Source organism: Molossus molossus, unplaced genomic scaffold, assembly GCF_014108415.1.
Source record: "Molossus molossus isolate mMolMol1 unplaced genomic scaffold, mMolMol1.p scaffold_m16_p_1, whole genome shotgun sequence".
In the NCBI taxonomy this organism is placed as follows: domain Eukaryota; kingdom Metazoa; phylum Chordata; class Mammalia; order Chiroptera; family Molossidae; genus Molossus; species Molossus molossus.
Window position 1 is genome coordinate 243,827,611 of NW_023425344.1, and position 16,399 is coordinate 243,844,009.

Genomic DNA, 16,399 nt, shown 5'->3' on the forward strand with positions numbered 1-16,399 from the left:
GCCAAAACACCTGACATGATCTGACCTTGGCTCTGCCATTGCAGCCTCAGGGGGCTCCTTCTGTCCCTCCCACGTGCCTGCTCGTTCCCCACGCGGCCTGTGTGCTCACAGAAACACCCCTCCCCCGCTGTCCCATTACCCCATTTCCAATCATACTCATCAACGCCTTCATGGCCCTTGTCTGTCCGATTCACACCTAGCGTGTATTAGGTGCTCAATACGTTCTTGTTGAGTGAGAGAAGGAACTTGTGCAGCCACAGAGATGTCACATAATGACCCCTGGCCACTGTGAGCTAACCACAGAGCGCTTCAAGTGAGCACCCTGGAGGCCCGTGGGGGCAGTGTGGAGGCCAAACTCACATTTTAGGTTTATTAAGTTTACTGTAATTCTGGAGTAAAGGTCGCTGGGCTATGTTACCATTCCCAGGGTCGCTAAGGAATGAAAATGTGCCAACCCAGACACATTCCATGCCGCCCGTCACCCGGGAGCTTTGTGGAAAAGACCATGACTGGGGTTCCTGGGCTTTGGTATGTGACCCGGATCGCTGCGGACTTTTGATGACTGAGCCTCAAAAGTGGCATCTGGGCAGCAAATGCAGCTCTGCTGGGATCAGGTGGACCCTGAGAACCGGGGAGGGGGAGGGGTGGCACATCCCAATGTCACACCGGGATCTTGGGGCAACGTGGCTTATTTCCTGTGTACTGCTAACAGGTCATCAGTCAAAGGCCTTTTCCCGCCTAGAATTTGGTGGGATCTTCAACCTTGCCTAGGAAGAGTATGGTCTCTGTGGCTTTGTTGATGATCAGCAGCAGGAAGGACCTGTTGAAGCAGATGGCAGGAGAGGGGCTGTCCTTCGACCGGATCGTGAGCTTGGTGGCGGTGGCTGCTGCGGCTGTGGTACCGTCCTCGCTGATGTCCAGCACGGCCTTGTGGGCGGCCTGCCAAGGGGAAAACAAACATCGACCCTTTTTAAAAACTGAGTTTGGGGGTTTTGCCTGGAAATGGAGACTCTCACCCCCCAAGAGGCCAAATGCTTGGCATGAGATTTTCTACCGGCCAGTTGGTTGGCTCCTGAGCATGGAGATGAAGGTTACAAATACAGCCCAGAAAGACCCAGATCTGAGTCCCCGTTGTGCCACTTGTCACTGCAAAAGTTATTTAGGTAAAAGGGTGATAATAATTGCACGTGTCCCACGGGGTTATCTGATGAATGGAAGGAGATCCTACGACGTACGTGTACCGGGGGCTGCGTGGGGGACGGGGCTTAGGCACGGCTGAATATCGCCTCCCTACTTGCTCTTCCAGACTAGAGATTCTTCGCCTGGGTTCACGCACTGCCTTGTTTGGGGGGCTCGTGAACTCCCGACAATTCAACCATTATTTTTCATTTGTGCATGTGAAATCCACTATGCTCATCATATTCTTATTTTAATCTTCACTTGAGGATATGTTTATTGATTTTAGAGAAGGAGGGAGGGGTGGGGGAGAGAGAGAGAGAGAGTAAGATAGATCGGTTGCCTCCTGTATGCACCCTGATTGGGCATTGAACCCACAACCTGGGCATGTGCCCTGACCTGGAATCTAACCCACAACCTTTCGGTGTACAGGATGATGCTCTAACCAACTGAGCCACGCGGCCAGGGTTGCTCATCGTATTCTTGTGGAATCTGCCTGTGGTCCTTCCCTGGACACCAGTGACAAAGGATCCCCTCCGAGGCCTGGGGCCACTTCTGACCAGTATGATCTGTTATCAGAATAAATGTTAGGTCAGGGATCGGAAACCCATATGAAGACAGGGTAACCCCAATGGGATGAGAAGACCTCTTGTGAGAGCATGGGGTCCATGGGGAACCAGGAGGTGCCCTCTGTCTAAAAGGGGTGCTCATGGCTCAGCTCCAACCAGTGGCCTCTATGTAGAGGTTTGGACTGACTCGATGATTTGTTCCAAGAGAATCAGAAATCTAGTTTTTTAGGTCCAATAGCCTACGTTTTAGAAGTCAGCTCCCTCTTTTCCTATTTTTCTTTCTTCCTTTTTCTTTTCTTAATCACGGCAGGCCAAACACATCAACAGGGTACTAATGGCCCAAGGGCAGCCATCGAATGACCTCGGTGTGAGGGCCTGGGCCCCAGGGAGGTGAGGTCGAATGCCAGCTGGGCACCTGCTCGTCTGCAGCTGGTGTGGGGCGATGCCCGGTTCTCACAGGACTGTCATTGAATCTTAGGAACACTTGTTTGAAGAGGGATAAGGGGCCCGTGTATCAGAGGTACGGTGGCCACAGGCCTGGCCATGGGATCGGCCCTATTTCTGCCACAAAGAAGTCACTTCGCCTCCTGGGGACTCGGTTGCCTTATCAGTGAGATGAGTGTGCTGATTGGCCAGTCTCTGCAGGCCCTTCCAACGCTGCCTTTCCTGCAAACACGCTCCCGGACCAACTCACTTTGGAAACCTGCAGGAAGTCTGTCTTTGTGATTCCAGAAAAATCCGCCTTTCTGTCAAAGGCATCCCTGATGCCCATCTTCGGGAGGATGGTTTCCAGGGCGTAGGAGGTAGAAGTGGAAAATTTTGGAAGGAACACCTCTAACCACCTGTGGAGAAGGGGACAAGAAGAGGTGAGGTCAGAGGCCCTGGGTCCCCTTCTCTGTGTCTAGGCGGCATTTCAGGAGACTTCTTCCACTCGGGTGAACACATCCCGGACAACCAACCTGGGTTGCTTTGGAAGTAAGTCTCCTGGATGAGCAAGTCCAGCCCTAAAGATGTGTGAGATGAAAAGCAGGCCCCCTAATGAAGTAGGGGCCATTGTAGAGATGGGAGCTTATGGCAGAGACCAGTGGGAGGCACTGGATAGTGACGGGAGTGAGCCTGCCTCCCCTGGACCAGAGTGCCCCCCACCAACCCTTCTTGAGACAAACCCTCCTAATCTCCGAGAGCCTCAAAGTCCAGAACTTTCTACAAAGTTGGAAATATTCCATATCTGCGATGTCCCATATGATAGCCACTAACCATATGTGATTATCGAGCAACGTAAATGTGGCTAGTGCCTACAGGGAACTAACTAAATGTTTAATTTCATTTCATTTTAATTAATTTAAACTTAAATAACCACCTGTGGCTGATGGCCGCTGCATTGGACAGCACAGCTCTGGAGTCTGGCATGTTCTTAGTTTCCGTGAACCAAGAGTGAGAAACGGCCTGCGTTTATGGAGCATTTACTGTGTGCCAGGCATCGCCTCAGGCACATCCTTGAACACCATCTCCAGTTTTAGAAATGATAAAGCTTCGTTTTAGTGCTTTGCCCAGTCATGTGCTTACTGAGTCACAGAAATGTAAGCACAGAAGTGTTGGACGGACACTTGGGTGCCCACTGATGGACTTCCCGTGACAGCAAGCACCACCGACAGCTCTCTTCCCTGTTTTGTGTCTTACCCTGGCTTGGCCATCTTCATCTTCTCTCTGCTCTGTCTCTTTACGGACACCCCCACGCCCACCCCCAGCCTCCGCGCTTGCTCTCTCCTCTGCCCCTATCCAGCCTTGGTTGCAATCTAAGAAGAGAAGAAACCTGCGACACATTCTACAGTGTCCCTCGATCCTCAACCTCGCATCTTCGCTAGTGCTGTTTCCTTGGCCAAATATGCCTTGTCCAAGCCTCTGTGTCCTGGCCGTCCCTTCATGTTCTAGCCATACTGTGGCTCAAATGCCCCGCCTCCCTGAAGGCGCCCATCAGTCCCGGCTGCACGTGATCTCTGCTCAGACGCCCCTCAGCCCTCCCTTGGGCATTGATCTGTGTCTTTCCCAAATTACAGTTACCCTGATCCCATCCTTTCTCCCCTCCCAGACACAGTGCCAAGAAAATGCTGCTAAGAGATCAGACCTAAGACTTTGTCACTCCTTTTTCTCTTATGGTTAACGTCCCTTTGATACTCTTCATAAAAATTATAGAACTAATGATAATATTACTATTAGCTGACATTTATTGAACCCTTATCATCTCCCTGGCATCCTCCTAAGCACTTTATAAATGGTAACTTATTTTATCTTTCCAACAACCTATGAGTTCAGTGATGTTATTATCCTCATTTGTAGGTGAGCACCAATGTGTGTTTGTTGTTTTTTATGGAATTAAATATCTTATTGGCTGATAGAGTAAGCTCAGCTAGCATGGAATAGCTACAGTGATATAATAGTTTTACAGGGGCATAGTAGCTGCTTGGCCTTGGGTAATTCACTTCCTCTCTTGGAGCCTCTGTTTCCTTGTCTGTGAATGGGGGTGATTGCGACGTTCACGTGAGAACACTTGTGCACAGCACTGAGCTCCCTGTCCCGCATGCAGTTGGCGCTCACTTTGCAGGAGTGATTATTCCACAGCCGCTGTCATGGTCTTTCCCCCGTTCTTAGACGTATACCATCACCTGCCTCAGGCCCCGGCAGATTGACAGAGGTACCCACCTCTTCTGGAGTGAGTGGCTCCACTTCCTCAGTGTCCTGGATGACAAGGCCTGTTCCAGCTGCCTCATCTTGCCCTGGCCGGGGAGGACAAAGAGGGCCGCGGTGTCCCCACTGTAGTCCATCTGCAGCACAGAGCAGTTCAGCTCCGGGTCCACCGCAAATGCAAACTGCTCCACCTGGTGCATCATTGGGACCTTCACGGTGGTCTTGCCCACCAAGAATGGGTATCTTTTACTTGTGTACCTCGGGTTAAAGGGCTTCTCCCACTTGGCTAGCACAAAGAGAGAGAGGTCTTTCGTCACAGTGTAATCAGTGTGGTGAAGACAGAAACAATGATAAAGTAAGGACTCTGAAAACGCCACCAGAAAAACAAGGAGAAACCTGCCAACAATGGCTAAAATGAACTTTTTTAGAACTCTGGAAATTAACCAAATGCTTTCAGCAAACTGAGAAACAATTTATTAAAGAAAAACAGCTAAATTTTGGTAAGAATAGTCAGCTTGGTGGTATTTTAACTTGTCCTGTTCCACTCCCCATGCCCAGCTCCATAGGAGCCTTGAAACACAATAGCCTGCATTTGCAGTGAAATCCAGCCACCCACAGTCACTGAAGGAAAGAAATGGGGCTGGAACCTTTTCAAAGCCTCGTTCCCAAAGAATTCTCATTATTTGAGTGGCCTTATGCTTCCCTGGAAGGCATCACCTGCAAAGCTGTCTGGATTTGATCTGATGCAAAAAGCCAGGTCCTTATGGAAAATTAGTCAAAATTTAGTTACAGGCACTGATAAATTTTTCAGCTGCTTGAGGCTGAGGATAACAACTGAATAATCAAAAAGCTTAATAGGCCCTGGCAGGTTTGGCTCAGTGGTTAGAGTGTTGGCCCGTGGACCAGAGAGTCATGGGTTCAAGTCTGGTCAAGTGCACATACCTTGGTTGCAGTTCGGTACCTGGCCTTAGTCTGGGTGGTGCGGGAGGCAACCATTTGATGTGTGTGTCTCTCTCTCTCTCTATCTCTCCCTCCCACTCTGTCTGAAAATAAATGGAAGAATATCCTCGGGTGAGGATTAAAAAAAAAAAGCTTAATAGGACAGGCCGGAGGTGATGGTGGGGGTGGATCTGCAAAAATGACAAAGTAAGGACCTCTGCATATTTACCCTTTCAAAAAGGCAACAAGAAAAATTGGCAGAAATAGTCAGAATTGGCATTTTCAGAACTCTGGAAGTTAGCCAAAGTCTTGCAGTAGCGGGGGGAGAGTCCATTAAAAAAAAAAAAAAGGCTCAACGAGAACAGTCAACTTTGTGGCATTTTAACTTGTTTTAGTCTCCCCCTCCTCTCTCTAGCTCAGCAGTAGTCTTGAAAAATAGCAAACTGTATCTCAGTACTAGAGGGAGAGAAACAGTTCTGAAGAAGTTTCAAAGCCTCTTTTCTAAAGAGTCATATTATTTGACCTGTCTGATAGTTTCCTGGAAGACCCCACTTACAGAATTTCTTGGTGTTCACTCAGCGCTAAATGCATTTCTCCTCCAGAGTAAGGGAGTATTTGCTAGGAACAATTATAAGCAAGTGTTTTAGCTTCATGGTTGCCTGGATGATGATAACAGATGGGAAAAACAACAGACTAATCAAAAAATTTTAAAGCAAAAGCTGAAGAAAAAGTGTCCATAGAAACTTTGGAAAGATCCAGTGTACCCTGGGCATTTAGATGCTGTGTGCATGTGTAATGTTATGTGCATATTTAAAAAACAAAACAAAAAACATATGAGAAGGTTGTAAGTTCTTACCTCTGACTGACCTTGAAGTTCTGCACAAACAGAAACTGAATGCTAGATCAGTGTTATAAACTGCCTTGATGAATGTTGATGGCATGCTGCACCATACCCACAAAGACCCTCTGCAAAGACTTGGAGATGTATTTCTTCCAGGCATTTAAGAAACCTCTGCCCAACCATAGCTGACCATTAAAATAACCAGGAACAGACTTCAGTGACTACACATGATAAAGTATAGACTTTAAAAATTATTTAAGAAAAATCAATAAGCAAACAACTATTGCAACAAGCAGTAACAACAAACCCTTTGGAGGGGGAAATAATTTTAAAAATCCAGCTTAAAAAATTATTTGGCATAAAAAGAAACAAATTATGGGCCATACACAGGAAAAAAACAATCTAGTAGTATAAGAAATGAAAGAAGGAACACCACTACAGATCCTAGAGACATTAAAAGGAAAATAAAGGAATACTATGAACAACTCTATGCCCACAAAGTTGACAACCTAGATGAAATGGTCCAATTCCTTGAAAGGCACAATTTGCTAAAACTCCTGTTAGAAGTAATAGACAATGTGAATAGGCCTACATCTATTAAAGAAATTGATAATAATTGATAACTTTCTAAAACAAAAAACATTACAGACAGGGATAAAGTTTGCAGCTGCCTGAGGAAGTTGCAAAAAAGTACCACGTTCAGATGGATTCACCAGTGAATTCTACCAAATATTTAAAGAAGAAATGATACCAATTCTCTACAATCTCTTTCAAAAGAAAGAAGCAGAGAGAATACTCCCTAACTCATTCTATGAAGCCTGTATTACCCTAATACCAAAACCAGATAAAGACATAAGAAAACTACAGACCAGTATTTCTCATGAACATTAATGCAAAAAATCCTCAACAAAATATTAACAAATCAAATCTGACAACATATAGAAAGGATTATACACTATGACCAAATGGAGTTTATACCAGGTTTGCAAAGCTGGTTCAACATTTGAAAACCAATTAATGGCCCTGGCCGGTTTGGCTCAGCGGTTAGTCCGGAGAGGCCCGGGTTTGGTTCCCGTTAAGGGCATGTACCTCGGTTGCAGTTTGTCCCCGGCCCTGGTTGGTCGTGCGGGTGGCAGCCACTCGATGTGTCCCTTTCACATCGATGTTTCCCTCTCTCTCTCTTCCTCCTCTCTCTCCCTCCCACTCTGTCTGTACAAAAAATGAAAAAATGTCCTCGGATGAGGATTAAAACAAACAAACAAACAAACAAACAAAAAAAGAAAACCAATTAATGTAATCTGTCATATAAACAGGCTAAGAAAAGACAATTACATGATCATATTAATAGATGCAGAAAAAGCATTTGATAAAATCTAACAACCATTAATGATTTTTAAAAAACCCACCCCCACAAAAAAACTTCTCAATAAACTGTGAATAGAGGGGAAATTCCTCAACTTGATAAAGAATTTCTGCAAAAGGACTTATAGCTAACATGACACTACATAGTGAGAAACTCAAAACTTCCTCATTAAGGTCAGGTATAATACAAGGATGTCCTCTCTCACTACTCCTTTTCAACATTGTACTGGAAGTTATAGCTAATGCAATAAGACAAGAAAAGGAAATAAAAGGTATACAGATCATGGAGGAGAAAATAAAACTCTTTGTTCGCAGATGACATGATTGTCTATGTAGAAAATTCAAAAGAATCAACAAAAGAATGTCTGAAACTAATAAGTGATTATAGCAAGGTTGCAGGATACAAGATTAACATACAAAAGTCAGTCACTTTTATATATACCATCAATGGACAAGTAGAATTTGAAATTAAAAACATAATACCATTTAGCATCTTCCCAAATGAAATAGGCATAAATCTAATAAAATATGTATAAGATCTATAAGAAGAAAACTACAAAACTCTTATAAATGAAATCAAATAATTAAATAAATAGAAAGATATTCTATGTCTCTGGATAGAAAGACTCAATATTGTTAAGATATCAATTCTTCCCAACTTGATTTATAGATTTAAGGAAATCCCAATAAAAAACCCTAGCAAGTTATAGAGTACGTATCAACAAACTGATTCTAACATTTATATAAAGATGCAAAAGACCCAGAATAAGCAACACAATATTGAAGGAGAAGAACAAAGTTGAAAGACTGACTCTAACCAACTTCAAGATTTGCTATAAAGCTACAGTAATCAAGACAGTGTGGTATGGGTGAAAAACAGACAGATAGAGCAACAGAACAGAATAGAGAGCCCAGAAATAGATCTAGATAAATATAGTCCACTGATCTTTGACAAAGGAGCAAAGGGCAATCAATGGAGCAAAGACAGTCTCTTCAACAAATGGCGTTGGAGTAACTAATGTCCGTATGCACAATAATGAATCTAGACACAAACCTCACACTCTTTACAAAAATTAACCCCAAATGGCTCATAGACCTAAATGTAAAACACAAATGTAAACCTACAAGGTAAAATAGGAGAAAACCTAGATGACCTAGGGTATGGCAATAACTATTCAGATATAATACCAAAGACACAATACATAAAGGAAATAATTAATAAACTGAACTTCATTAAAATTAATAAACTGAACTTCATTAAAATTCAAAACTTCTGCTCTGGAAAGACAGTGTTAAGGGAATGAGAAAACAAGCCACAGACAGCAAGAAGGAATTTGTAAAACACACATCTGACAAAACATACAAAGAACTCCTAAAATTTAACAATAGAGAACAAACAACCGGATTAAACAATGGAAAGGCCTTGAGAAGATACACAGGTGGTGAATAAGCACACGAAAAGATGTTCTGAATCATATGTCATCAGGGGAATGCAAATTGAAACAACAATGAGATACCAGTACACACCTATTCAAATGGCAAAACTCTGGAACACGGACAACGCCACCTAGGATGTGGAGCCACGGGAACTCTCACACTTGCTGCTGGGAATCCAAGATGGGGCAGACACTTTGCAAGACTGTTTGGTGGTTCTTTTCAGAACCAAACAGATTCTTACCACTCCATCCCGTAATCATGCTCCTTGGTATAAAGAATCAAAGAGGACATTTACTGAAAGACCTGCACACATTGTGAGAGTCTATTTATATGAAATGTCCAGAACAGGCACGTCTGTAGAAACAAAGAAGCTGATTGTTGCTGGGGGGAAGAGCAGGAACAAGGAGTGACTGCTAATGGATAGTGGGTTTCTTTCTGAGCTCATCAAAATGATGTGGCTTCTATAGCAGAGGTATTTACACAATCCTGTGGATATGACATCAAGTAACCAAAACCCAAAACCAAAATCCACTGAATTGTATACTTTAAAATGGTGAATTTCATGGCTTGTGAATTATATTTTAATAAAATTAAGTTAAGCGGAACAACATATACTAAGTGCAGGGAACTTAGCAGGGACTCGAGCATATTAATTCTTTTTCCCTTCCTCCCACCTTGCAGAATGGATGGTAAGTGGGTGGAAGGATGCATGAAGAGAGGCAGAAAGGAAGGGAGGAGGGAGAGGACGGAGAGAGGGATGTGCAGTAGTGTCCGTGATAACTCTGCCTGGAGAGTCTAGGCACTTCAACCCTAAGCACAACCCTATGAAGTTGGCTTTATGTCCATCCAGTTAGCATGAAGACTGGCTCATGTCAGGCACTCAACACATGGTTGATCTTTTAAAGCAACATGCCTAGGACCATGGAGCAAGTAAGGGCAGAGGTGGAATTAAAACCGGGACTGTCCGACTTTAAAACTTAAGCTCATTCCGTGCGACACAATGTCTTTGTCCACTGTGAAGCTCTCGACAGATGTACAGGAAATGTGACTGACAGTTCCACCGGCCTGTCTGCACGTCCACACCTATGAAAGTATTCTCACCTTTGAATTGGCTTCTTTTTTTATTTTTAATTACAGTCGACATTCAGTATTATTCCATGTTAGTTTCAGATGTGTAGCATAGTGGCCAGTCATGTACTTTACAGAGTGGTCCCTCGATATTTCCAGTGCCCACCTGGCACCGTCATAGTTATTACGACATTACTGACGATGTTCCTACATTGTAATTCAATCTCTGTGACTATTCTGTGACCACCAATTTGTACTTCTGAATCCCTTCACCTTTTTCACCCAGCCCTCCAACCCCCCTCCCCTCTGGCAACTATCAGTCTGTTTCTTAGCCTGGTTTGTCAGGGAGCTGTGTTCCTTCTCAAAAACTTCGGGGGGCTATGGGGCAGCTACTGGTGGGGAGAGAGAAACTCTTTTCTCCCAAGCTAATTTCTAGGAAAAGTTTTTTCCATGGGCTGCCCACAGAGCCCAGGGTTAGCCCCTCAGGACACATGATCAGGCTATATATACAAAGACAGAACTGAATGAGCCCAAGTTGTGATTGATACACTGAAGCTAAGAGAGAGAACATGAGACAGCCAAGGTCATGCACCCAGCTAGTTGCAAAGCTAGTTTGAACTCGGGCCTTCTCCCTGCTCTGCCCTGTTGTCCAGGGTTTGTCTAGCTTGATTATTTGACTGCAGGTAGGGAGGAACAGAAGGTTAAAATCAAAATCAACCTCTCAGAGCCTTACCTTTAAAGAAAATGTAGTTCACCAGGACCATGGCTGTCTGAGGTTCAAGGTCTTGAATTAAGTCCACAATCTTCCCTTTGGTCTCCTTCTCCACATAGCTGTTGATCCTCTCCCGGGCAGAAGAGGTGTTAGAGAAGTCTGTAGAAAAGACTTCCGACTCATACAGCCTCTTGACGTTGTCTAGGAAATGTGTCTGCAGCTGCAGCTCCTTTTTGATGAAGAGGACGCTCCCCATCCTCAAGTCCAGGTCTTTGCTGGGGACATTGAGGGAGTGGACCAGATGTTGGAAGCCCTGCTGAATGGCGGGCTCTGGCGTGTGTGTGAAGTTGAACCCCATGCTCTGAAGGATCTGGGTCTTGGTGGCTGAGCGGGCCCCGAGGGAGAGCATGGCCAGGGAAGCAGAGACACTCACGGGGGAGAAGAAGATGTTCTGACTTGGGGTCTTTGAAACCAGCCTCTGGTACAGGCGGAAGGCAAAGTTGGCATTGCTGGAGGACACCTGGGAGGCAGGGGTGCTCTTTGTGGAGGATGGGCTGGGGGCACTGGATGAGGACACACAACAGATTGGAGCACAGAGGCTCACAACTAAGAACACTTGATAAAAGGAAGATGCCATTTTGGAGCGAAGTACGTCTGCAAGAGAGGCAAGAACCATTGAGGGGAGGTAAGCTGAGGGTCCAGACCCTGAATTAGAGACCCTGCAACATTCCACACCATTAGCAATTGAATGGGGACCCGTTAGGACAGTTACCAGGGTCCATGAAACAGAGTCTCAGCCCCAGAGAGGCTGGAGGAAAAGGGGACAGGGAGGGGTGAGCGACAGGCTGCAGAATCAGAGGCCTGGCGCTGACATAACCGGCTTCATTCCGGACCGTGGAGCACTGAAGGACTGATGCGGAGGCCTGCCTCCATCATGATGGAATTCTCAAAGACTATTCTGGTAGCTACGTGTGGCATTCATCGCTCTCCCCGCCTCCAGCCCGGTATGGCGCACAGCTCAGTGGGTGCTGGCGCACTGACCTGAGCTGGGGAGCCTTTACGCCGGTGTCTGGACCAGGGTGGAAGGGAACACAGGAGGGAGGAGCGCGACACTGAAACCCCGAGTTTCTCCCATTTGATGAGCTCTGTGACAGGCTGGGGTCTTCAGGAAGCCATGTGGGAATGGGGGCCTGCAGGACGCCGTGTGATGGGCTGGGGCGTCTGCTGTGCTAGCGTGGGTAGTAATGACTGACTGTAGCCCTCGATCTTGACAGCCAACCCCAAGGCAGAGCCTAAGCAAGACCATTTGTTTCCTCACCACCTCCGAGCAGTACATTGTGTTTAAGGACTGTGTTCTTGTGCAACGGCCTCTCCCGGCGTCTCCTCCCCGAGTCTCACTTTCCCCAGCCGTGGAAAAGGGTGGCTCCGAGGAAAACGTGAGGCAGTCTGTGTGATGCTAGCATGGCATCTGACCCTCTGGGCCTGGGAGGTGGGGTGAAGGGACGGGCATGTCCCTGGATATTCAGATCCCTCCGTGGCTCCCACTGACCGTGGGAGGAACGCCCGAGCACCTGGCTATCAGATCCGTCTCCACCTGGCCCAGCTCACGTCCAACCAGCAGCAGCTGCCGTGGGTTCCCGGAGAGCTTCATTTCCCGCGGTCCCCCCACCCCGTGTTCGTTTGTCTTCTTATCCAGCTTCATTTCATTCCAAAGCGCTACCCACCCTGGGATCTCTGCATCCATGATGGATATTTTCAGCAAGGACTAAGGTAGGCAGTAGGGTCTGCTGCGAATTGCCAGTCACCCGTCTCGACTTGCCTGCTCCCAAAGCCCTGACCGCCTGTCCCGCTGCCTGCAGGGGATGTCTCAGCCTTTTCCTTATGTGGGCTCCTCACCCTGCCCCCACACCTGGATCAGAGAGCCCTCAGCAGAGGAACTGCCTCGCCCCACGAAGACATGGCCCTCCTTTGCCCAGCGCTCCTCCCCTCCCCCACTCCTTCAGCTAGCCCTTCTTCTAAGGTCATTCTTCCTCCCGGAACTTTAGAAAGCATCCTTTACCTCCACCTCAGGGCCCTTCCACCTCTCTCTTCTGTATTTAAACACCCCACCTTACTGGATCCTTGCCATTGGCTTTTGAAGATGTTCAAGTCTAGCGCATCAAGTCAAACAAACTACTGAAGACACAATAAATATCCCACTCCCTTCTAGCTACTGCCCTATTTAAAGAAAAAAAAAAAAAAGCCCTGGCCGGTTTGGCTCAGCGGTTAGAGCGTCGGCCTGTGGTCCAGAGAGACCCAGGTTTGGTTCCCGCTAAGGGCATGTACCTCGGTTGCGGTTTGTCCCTGGCCCTGGTTGGGTTGTGCGGGTGGCAGCCACTTGATGTGTCCCTTTCATGTCGATGTTTCTCACCCTCTCCCCCTCTCTCGCTCCCACTCTATCTGAACAAAAAAATGGAAAAATGTCCTCAGGTGAGGATTAAAAATAAAATAAAATAAAAAAGATAAAAACTTTTTTTTTTTTTAGAGACAGGAATGGAGATGGAGAGAGAGAAACATGGATTGGCTGCCTCCTGCACACTCCCTACTGGGGATCGAGCCCACAACCGGGGCATGTGCCCTGACCGGGAATCCAACCAGGTTTTGTGGCCTCCCCTCCCCCACATTCCCGGCCCTGGGACTCTGCTCTGGGTCCTGAGTCCACAGCAGTGGGGCAGCCCATGAACATGTCTAGGCTCTTGCCTTACCTGACCTATCAGTAGCACTTGGCACTAGAGACCACACTCAGCTTCTTATCCATCCCCGCCCTGGGCTCTGTGACACCATGCTGTGTCCCCCCCACCCCGATCCTCCTCCTCAGTCACCTCTGCTGGTTTCCCTTCTCCTGCCCCATCCTCATGGGCTCAGCACCCAGCACTCTCCTCACTTTAATCTCTCCTCTCATCAGCTGATCTCATCACACACCACCCACTGCTCTATTACTAAAAAATGCAAATTACTTATTTTTAATTTCCAGTCCAGACCTTTCCTCTGAACTCTGTATATCTAACCACCTACTTGATATTTCCTCCTGATGTTGCAAATAAGCCTTAAGCTCAGAATCGCCCAAACTGAACACACACTCCCACCCAAACACCATCTCCCAACAAAATTACAACTGAAACCTCTTTTGCCTGGCCAGCGTGGCTCAGTGGACTGAGCATCCTCCCCTGGACTGAGAGGTCCTGCTTCCATTCCTGGTCAGGGCACATGCCCGGGTTGTGGGCTCGATTCCCAGTAGGGAGCGTGTAGGAGGCAGCTGAGCAATGTTTCTGTCTCACATAGATGTTTCTATGCCTCTCCCTTCCTTCCTCTCTCTCTAAAAAATCAGTAAAAATATATTTTAAAGAACAAAGAAAAAAAAATAACTGAAACATCTTTTAATATCTCCATCCAGGGCACCACCACGCACCTCCTTCTTGCTTATTTCCCAACCCATGTCAGCACTTACTATTTTAAAGTGTTTCAGTAGCCTCTCGTTTCCTAGAGAAATCTTTCACTGAACCTGCACTCTGGCCTCCATTGGCCCCTCTCACGTGATCACACAACTCAAAGGCCTTTTCTCTGGACGGCTGTGTCCGGCCATTCTGCCCATTTTTATGATCCGCACATGTGATCTTCGCTGTCCCCTACTCTTGGAGTGTTCTTCCTCTCCCCTCATCATCCTCCCCCCAGTAGATGTTTATTCATTGTTTAGGTCTTAGCTCATGTAACTTCCCCAAGGAAGCTCTCTTGGACCACACAGGTAAGGAAAATTCCTCCTATTAAATGTGTGTGTGGTTTTTTTTTTAAACATATAGTACCATTAACCTCTTTGTGAGACACTTACCACTTTCATAATCTCACATTTCTTTGTGCGACTGAAGATGTAACGAATCAAGGCAGTTGCCTATTTTGTTCTCCTTGTACATCACAGTATGGCCAGTACTAAGGGCTCAGTAAATGACGAATGAGTAAATTAATGAGTGGAAATAGAAATGAGCAATTTGCATCTGAGGATTGATACCAACTGGAAATGAGCAAGAGAGACTTTTTCAGGGTCTTTTAGGGTTAAAGTGATAGTTACACAGGTATATGCCTATATAAAATATGAGTTGACTTACACTTCTGGCCAAGACAAAGTAACTGACTTTGGACTTTTAAATAGAAAGAAATAGAAAACAACTGAGACACAAAAAATCTATGAAACAATTCAGACATTGGACAACAGGCAGAGAAGGGAAACAAATGAGGTAAACCCTATGATTGTCCCAACTTTCCGCCTACAGGCACTTTCTGGACACAGGGAGGGAACACAGAGAGCGTGGCTTGCTGAGCTCGGGAGACAGAGAGCATTGTTTGAGGAAGCTAAGGAAGCTACAGTCGTGCAGCAAAAGTGTGCGTTCGCTGAAGTCCAGAACTAAGTCCTAAACTCTACATTCATAAAGTGAAATTCTGTGAGGTTAGTCCAAAAAATAAATAAATAACAGCAACCCCCAAAGCCCTCAGAGCAAAAGAAGAAACCGCTGGATGTAAGTGGAACAGTTTCCAGAGTTCACACAACGTGGGGAGATATTTAGGTTATGATCAGCTAGAGTGAGGAGACCTCATTGAACATCCGGGGCATTCAGTAGAGACCCTGTTTGTTGGATCCTGACATTAAGGCTAAACTGACTTTGGTTTAAGGCTACTCTAGATACCCTAACAAGGCTTGAAAATATGCCTTGATGGGGTAAGTAGTTCTGTAAGTGATTTAGTTGGCTGTCAAAACAGATGTCGACACACTGTAAAGGAAGATAACAAAATCCAGACCAAAAAAAAGAAAATTGTGCTCTGGCTGGTTTGGCTCATTGGTTAGAACAACAGCCATGGACCAATGAGTTGCAGGTTCAATTCTGGTCAAGAGCATGTACCTTGGTTGCGGTTTGTTCCTGCTCAGATAAGGGTCATGTGGGACAACCAGTCGATGTGTCCCTCTCATGTCGATGTTTCTTTCTCTCCCTCTCCCTCCCTCACACTCTATCTGAAGATAAGTAAAAAAATATCTTCAGGTGAGGATTAAAAAAAAATTTGTAATGCCACAATGACCAGCATTCAATCAAAAATTGCTAGATGTTTAAAAAATAGAAAAATGTGACCCATGACCAGAAGGGAAAATCAGTCCATAGAAACAGACCCAGGCATAACTGGGACTCTGGAATTAACAGACAAGGACTTTAAAATGGCCTCTTAACATAGGCTTAAATAAAGACAACTTGAATATAATGTGAGAAAAATCAAAACTATAAAAGTATCAAATCAAACGTTCAGAGATGAACAACTCAATATCCAAAATGAAAAACTCACTGGCTAGGCTTAAGAGAAAAGTTATAGAAAATAAAAAGATCAGTAAGTTTGAAAACATAGCAATAGGAACCATCTAAACTGAAGAGAGAAAACTGGAACAACAACAAAAATTAATAGCAGAGCCCCAGGACCCCGGGGGACGAAATCAGGAAATCTAACAGACGGGCAGTTGGAGTTCCAGGCAGGAAGGGGGTCAGGAAGAACAGAAAAACTTTTGAAGAAACAATGGCCAGGACTATTTGTTAATTC

At 45.8% G+C, this 16,399-nt stretch overlaps 1 protein-coding gene across 1 annotated transcript; it reads right to left on the bottom strand.

Moving 5' to 3' along the window:
* Positions 1-738: 738 nt before the first annotated feature.
* SERPINA9 (serpin family A member 9) lies at positions 739-11,426 on the bottom strand. The gene is made up of 4 exons (XM_036251452.1): positions 10,811-11,426; positions 4,446-4,716; positions 2,440-2,587; positions 739-939 (listed from the first exon to the last, which is right to left on the bottom strand). Exons 1-4 carry the CDS (start codon positions 11,424-11,426, stop codon positions 739-741), a joined length of 1,236 nt encoding a protein of 411 aa, XP_036107345.1.
* Between the last annotated feature and the right edge of the window lie 4,973 nt (positions 11,427-16,399).